Here is a 7,350-nt window from a genome sequence, read left to right as displayed (position 1 = left end):
TGAGGTTTCCATTACCTGTGGTCAGCCACAGTCTGAAAATTGGTGAGTACAGTACAATAAGATATTTTTAAGAGAAAGAGAGACCACATTCACATAACTCCTATTATACTATGTTATAACTGTTCTATTTTATCTTTAGCTACTGTTGTTAATCTCTTACTGTGCCAAATTTATAAATTAAACTGTGTCATAGGTGTATATGCATAGGAAAAGACATAGTACATACAGGCTTCAGTGCTATTCACCATTTCAGGCATGCACTGAGGATTTTGGAACTGTGGGTGGAAGGACAACTGTATGAAAACAATTAGCATGTTCTATGGCAGTGAGACTCCTGATTTTATATAAAGCTGTATCCTTTTTTGTCATTTTGTTTGGTCTTTTTACAAAGAGAGTAGGTGTGGTCTCTCCTACTTTGCTGTCCTATTGAAAACTAGGGATGGATTCATTAATTTGATAATTAACTGCCTACTGGTTGCCAGGCACTGTTCTAGGTGCTTGGTATACAGCAATGAACAAAACAGAAAACATTCACTGCCCTCAATGAGGATATATTCTAGCATGAGGAAAGACAATAAACATTAAAGCATCAGGTAGTGAAAAGTGCTGAGGTCAGGCCAAACAATGACAGAGAGCACATTTTTTTCTGGGGGGTCACGTGTAACTTACTGTTCATTATTCCACAGTAGCTTGATGGTGAAAACAAGTTCTGCTCCCACAACTGTGTGGACTCTCATTAATGAGTGGCAGAGCTGGCATATGTCGAGTATGCACACGGGTGCTAAGTATGCAGAGGACAGTTCCCCCTGCACCACCACTCCAAAGAAAGTATGGTTTTTATTGAAATTTGAATTTATGGAAACATGAAGCTATGTTTTCTACTTTTGCTGGAAATTGGAAAACTAGAACCAAAATCAAGCATACGGAAATTGAATATTTTCAAGCCGCTTATCTAAGAGTTTCTGACCAGTTATCTGGATTTTAAAAACATTCTCTCCTCAATTTTAAATTTCTCTATTGAGCATTTATCCAATTTCCTTACTGAGTAATCTCTATTTCACCTTATAGAATCAAACCTATTTTATCACATCCAAATGATAATGAAACCCAGTGCTTATGCATCAACTACATCTTATTCTAATACTTAAAAACATATGTAAACATGCTTTCTGCAAAGAAAGATACATCTCCATAAAATAGAATCATTAAAGGTAAAAAAAAAAAAAGGAAAGTCAGCTGGTTGAACAAATATTAGGCAAGGCATTTTTACTCTCCCCAACGTATATACAATTCTGAACATTTGAGATTATTCCATTGTTTAATGATATTGACACACTTATAGAATATAAATAACCTGTCTGAAATTACACAACCAATAAATGTCAGAGCTAAAAGGAAAATTCAGATCCAACCCCCTCGATATTTCTAACATGCTGCCCTGACTCTATATTTTATAATCATAAAATACGAAAAGCAAACCACTTATTCACACTAACCCATCTTCTAACAATTGCAGGATACTGGCAACTATATATAACTCATGTATCTCTCCTGTATCAGATACAGGAGATGTGTTTTTATAATACAAATTTGCAAATATTATCTGTGAAAATAAATATTTATATTTTTAAAAGGCAAATAATTTAGTGAATAAAGTGACTTTATTATTCTAAAAATTAAACTTAATAGAACACCCACATAAAGAAACTTAAAGAAAAGGAAATAAGGTAATAAAAATTAATCTTCGAAAAGTAGTCTATAAGGTTCCAATGCCTGTAGTTTTTTCTGTAAAGCCCACATGTGACTCACTGTTTACATATCATGAAAATGAAAGGATTCTGGGAAAGAAAGACATAACTGGGTGGCACAAATAATGTTTCTGATCAAAAACAAAACAAAATAAAAAACCAATAAGTAGGCAAGATAAATGTGATCTTTCTTCTTAATAAACAAACAACAGCACTCCCCAAATACATCTCTCTAAATAGAAAAGCAATCGGTTTTCAAAAATCCTGGTCTGATCTAGATACAAATATTAAGAGGGCTAAAACATTATGAATAAATTATATACTGAAATTTTTTTTGGACAGCAGCATAATTGCACGTTTGTATAGTTTGCTACTGTTCAGCTTCTCACTGTTTTTTTGTAAAAAAAAAAAAAAAAAAGAAAGAAATATAGAAAATAGAGAATGATGATGGTTTGCCTTTAATTTTCATGGAAACTAACATATGGCTCTAGGACATGAAGACAGAAGTATAAATATATAGTTTATATAACAAAGGTCATTTTATTTAAATTCCCATTCCTTTTCCTAAGAATATTAAAACAAAGATTAAACAAATCTATTAGAAGATTTCCTACTTTGTATTTCTACTTGTTACAAGTATTAATTTGTCAAAATGGATTTAAAGATTGCCTGATTCTTAAATGTCCTTATTGAGGTTTTCAAAACACATTTTGAGCCCAAGAACTTACAGTCCAGTTTAGTATCTTCCATGCTAAAATCCTTCTTTCTTGAATATCCTGCAACATATCTGCATGTCTTCCTCTTCTTGCTTTGCGTCCTCAGCCAGGCAAAGACCAAATATCAGTGAAGGGGCAGTTTAATCATGCCAAGTATTATCTCTCACACAGCGTGAGGTAGCTCAGAAGAAGAGCAAAGGGTGGTGAGACATACAACTCGACAGCCACTGTTTTTAAACAGTAACCGTGTTCACTGAACCAAGCACAAACTGAGAAAGGCTTCTGTTCAAAAAAGCCAGTGAAGCTCAAATGGCTATGGGCTGGGAGCAGGGGAGGCATTTCCTGGTTAAGAAATGGTTGCTAAACATCAGCTCGGTCTCAGGGATTCAAACTCAGAGGCCCCAAACAGAATGCACATTAAACATACACTAAAAACTTAATTGTTTACCAAAATGATCTAAATGTTACATACAATTCTCCAGACTCTCTGTCTTTGGGTTTTCTGATGCATTAACAATGACATTTAAAACTCTGAAGGTTATGGCTGATTTTGTTCCCATACCAAAAGCATCTGAAAAAGGTGATCGTTTAAAATCAGTCAGGCAGAGTGACCTCTGTTCTCCCTTCACTGCTGAGAACTGACACGGAGTCACTGAGAAAGTGTATGGAATGACATTTAGTTGCCCTGTTCAGAAGGTCCAAAAACTTGACTTGCTTTAGCAAGTTTTGAATAATTACGAAGGATTTCACAGGGGAGAGGAAGAAACAGTGAATTCAAATGCTAAAGTAATAGAAGTTATTTCTATATGCATTAAACATTGGTCCTCAGAGTTTATCTTTTTTTAGTCAGTGATATATTGCATTGTAAACTGTGAACTCAACATGTCTGCCACACTTTTGACTTAGAATTATCTTTAAAAGGGCTTTTTGTTTAGGGTTATAGAGTGGGAACCGAGGAGAAAGGATCACGTTAAACCCTTGCCTAGCCCTCACAGCATTGAAAAACATGTGACTTGGGGACCAGAAAACTTTGATTAAAACCAATTACCTTAATGAGTTTGGGTGAGCAGTGGGCCCACTGTGAAAAATTTTTGGATGAAAATAAAACCTTCCAAGCCCCTCTGAACTAGCCCCTTCGAGAATTTGGATCTGACCCAATAGAGATTGGCCACTCATGGTTTCTAAGATGTGTGAGAGTCAAGCATGTGCACTGGACTTGGCAACTAACCTTGTTAATACCCTTGGAACTACAGACTCCTTAGGAGGAGCCAGTGGAGTGCCAGTTCCAACTCAGCATCACTCCTACAGCCCCAGAGACCCAGCATCAGAATGTATGATCACCACTCCCCACCTACTCCATTTTCAAAAGTAGCCTATATAGACACGGGCAACACATTGTGGGCAAGGCTTCTCCATCTTGGTAATACCTTTTTTCCTCTCTTAAGGTACTGCTACTGACATTTTAGACTGGATAATTCCTTGTTGTGGATGGCAGCTGAAACTTATTGATCATCTATTATGTGTCAGATATTATTCTAAGGGCTTTTACACATATGAACCGGTCTAATCTCACAACAACCCTCTTATGACACCAGTTTTACGGATGAAGAAACTGAGATGCAGAAGAACTGCTGAAGATGATAAGTGACAGACTCTTAATTCCTATACAGATGCTGCTCGACTTACAATGGGGTTATGTGCTGATAAGCCGATTGTAAGTTAAAAATATCCTAAGTTGAAAAAGCACTTAATACACTTAACCTATTGAATATTATAGCTTAGCCTAGCCTACCTTAAATGTGCTAAGAACATTGACAAGAAGCTATAATTGGCAAAACCATTTAACACACAGCTTATTTTATAATACAGTGTTGAATATCTCATGTAATTTATTGAATACTGTACCCAAAATGAAAAACACAATTGTTGTAGGGGTACTCAAAGTGTGTTTTCTACTGAACGCATATCCCTTTCACACCATCATAAAGCTGTAGACTCCTGAGCTAGGAATGGCTGCACTATGTTCCACTGCAACATTTACCTTCCCTCTAAGTAAGGAGGTGACTTCTCACTTACGAGCAACAAAGGCATTCAGGCCAGTGCTGCCTGCTGATGGGAAATGACTGGTACCACAAGTAGAGAAGAAAGGCAGGGAAAAACAGAGGACATTGTGTGGCGACAATGTACTACTCTTCCCTTAGGAAAAAAGAGTTGTTGTTTTTTTTAAACTAATGGTGATGAATTCATCCAGAAAAACAGCTGAATGCCAAGAAGAGAGAAAAGAGAATTAAGGGTTTTGTATATGACAAGTGGCTCAAGCCAATTTCTCTGTCCCAGTGCATGGAGCAGTGGGTACTATCAATTATGCATTATCTTAAACTGTACACTGCACGGCCCCTGTCATAGAAAGAGGCATGATCCTAAATCCACACATCTTTTCTCAAGACTAAGGCATCAGCTTATCTCTACTTTTGGTTTCATTCTCCTTTTTTTCTTTCTTTCCCTCCCTCCCTGCCTTTCTTTCCTTCCTTCCTTCCTGCTTTCTTTCTTGCTTGCTTGCTTTCTCTTTCTCTTTTCTTTCTCTCTTTCTTTCTTTGAAGGTCTCATTCTGCCACCCAGGCTGGAGTGCAGTGGTGTGATCAAGTGATCCTCCCACCTCAGCCTCCTGAGTAGCTGGGACAACAGGTGCATGCCACCATGCCCAGTTTTTTTTTTTTTTTTTTAGAGAAGGGGTTTCACCATGTTGCCCAGGCTGGTCTCAAACTCCTGGCTCAAGTGATCCTCCCGTGTCTGCCTCCCAAAGTGCTGGGATTACAGGTGTGAGCCTGGCCTGGTTTCATTTTCAATATATTGTATAGCAAAGCTACATCAGTGCTGGATACTAGCAGATGGATGAAGCCCAAATTGCTAATGTACAATTTAATGTAAAGAAATGGAAATCAAGGGTAAATAAAAATTTGTTCAAGTCAAGATCACACAATATCCCTAACAAATATAAAATATAATAAACTTTTTTTTAATGGGAGTTGGTGAATTATAAACTTGACTACAGAGGAGTTTGGGGAAAATTCTGAGGAGCCACGTCCTCCCCTTTTGCGCACTGATTCATTTCCTGTTCACCGCCTACCTGCTTTCTTTAGAGTCGTTCTAACCCTGCTCTCTGGTCAAGTTCATGATTCACCAGCTGCTTCCTCCAATCTTAAGTCTACGCTGCTACCCTCAAAACTGAAGAAAGCCTTGTCTTACCCTGGTAACACGTGGAGGCTGCTCACATCCTTTCTGATTCTCTCTCATCAAATCTGCAATCTGACACCTTGCTCGGCTTGGTTCTTTCCTCTTTCCTGTTTCTCCCTCTTAACTTTTTGGCTACTAATAGAGAAACTAGTTTTTGTAAAACAGGAACTTTGAAGTTGCAGCAAGAATTCCGTGAGGTTGAGATATCTAATAGCATTCCTGCTTATTGTCTCCACCCCAGCTTTCCTGAGGTATAACTGGCAAATAAAAATTGTATATATTTAAGGTGTACAACATAAGGAAGTGCTCTAACTATACACTACGAAATGATTACCATAATCAAGTTAGTTAATACTTCCATCACTTCTCATAGTTATCATTTTGTGTTTGTGGTAAGATCACAAGATGTACTCTCTTAGCAAATTCAAAGTATAAAACATAATATTGTTAATGATAGTCACCATGCTGCACAGTAGGCCTCCAGAATTTAGTCGTCCTACCAGAGATTTTGTACCCTTTGGCCAACATCTAATTTTCCCCACCCTCCTCTGCTTGCTTTTAACAACGCTTTATTCCACAGAGAATTGCGTCCTCCTGCATTCTTTTGTATTCCTTAGACCACATCAGAAGTGGTAGTAGCAGAGGGTCTGTGTGTGTGTGTGTGTGTGTGTGTGTGTGTGTGTGTGTTTTCGTGTATGTGTGACAGTGAATATATAAATGAAAAGATGAGGCCAGGCATGGTGGCTCATGCCTGTAATCCGAGCACTTTGGGAGGCTGAGGTGGTTTGATCACTTGACGTCAGGAATTTGAGTCTAGCCTGGCCAACACAGTGAAACCCCATCTCTACTAAAAATACAAAAAATTAGCCGGGCGTGGTGGCAGGTGCCTGTAATCTCAGCTATTTGGGAGGCTAAGGGAGGAGAATCGCTTCAACCCGGGAGGCGGAGGTTGCAGTGAGCCAAGGTCGCGCCACTGCACTCCAGCCTGGGCAACAAGAGCAAGACTCTGTCTCAAAAAAAGAAAGATGAAGATCTAGTTGTTCTACCAGATAACTGAAAGCACATGGATAGGCTAAGCACTTCATCTGAAAAAAAAAAAAATTGCACTTACGGTGCATTCTCATTATTTACATCATTATTTTTTCTTGCAGACTTTCATAATTTTACACTAGAATCACATACACTAAATTTCATTATCATAATTATCAAAAGGGTACAGTTTAAACTCTTGGTGTTTGGTAGAATTGTGTTTATCTAACATAAATGCTGAGGAGCTTGGCTACTGCTATTTTAAGAGGGAAATGCTGAGAAACAGATTTCACTTATGTTTTATTTATGGTTACAGAAAAGTAAAAGCAGCGATTCATTTTATAAAGAAGTTTGTGCTATTTTCCTGAAAGCTAAAAGCACACACATAGTATACATTATTAAAGGACCCAGGTCACCCACTATTATTTGCTGCAAGCTGGTTTTGTTCATGGTGAGTCTTACTTAAACACATCTGAATTGTTTCAAATCTCAATGGCAACCCAGGGGTACTGCAGCACATCATGTGCTTTGGACTCCCTTCTTAATCATAGTTCTTGATTTTCCATTGCTTTTGTGTTCAAAAAGTAACAGGTGGAGCCTAGGCAACATAGTGAAACCACCAT

At 37.9% G+C, this 7,350-nt stretch overlaps 1 protein-coding gene across 20 annotated transcripts in view; it reads right to left on the bottom strand.

Moving 5' to 3' along the window:
- MAP7 (microtubule associated protein 7) overlaps window positions 1-7,350 on the bottom strand; it is a 199,708-nt gene that overhangs the window by 114,255 nt on the left and 78,103 nt on the right. Inside the window, exon 1 of one of the 20 annotated variants that reach the window (XM_032274683.1) lies at window positions 2,477-5,005. The exons of 18 other annotated variants lie outside the window; for them this stretch is intronic. In XM_032274683.1, coding sequence (XP_032130574.1) covers window positions 2,477-2,498 — 22 coding nt within the window. In that variant the 5' untranslated portion in view covers window positions 2,499-5,005. Of the gene's footprint in view, window positions 1-2,476; window positions 5,006-7,350 lie in introns of those variants that run through there. One more of the 20 variants, XM_032274690.1, reaches the window with a different exon arrangement.

This window comes from Sapajus apella, unplaced genomic scaffold (genome assembly GCF_009761245.1).
Source record: "Sapajus apella isolate SASKATOON/1434 unplaced genomic scaffold, GSC_monkey_1.0 scaffold6, whole genome shotgun sequence".
NCBI classification, from domain to species: domain Eukaryota; kingdom Metazoa; phylum Chordata; class Mammalia; order Primates; family Cebidae; genus Sapajus; species Sapajus apella.
This window is presented reverse-complemented; position numbering and strand designations above follow the sequence as displayed.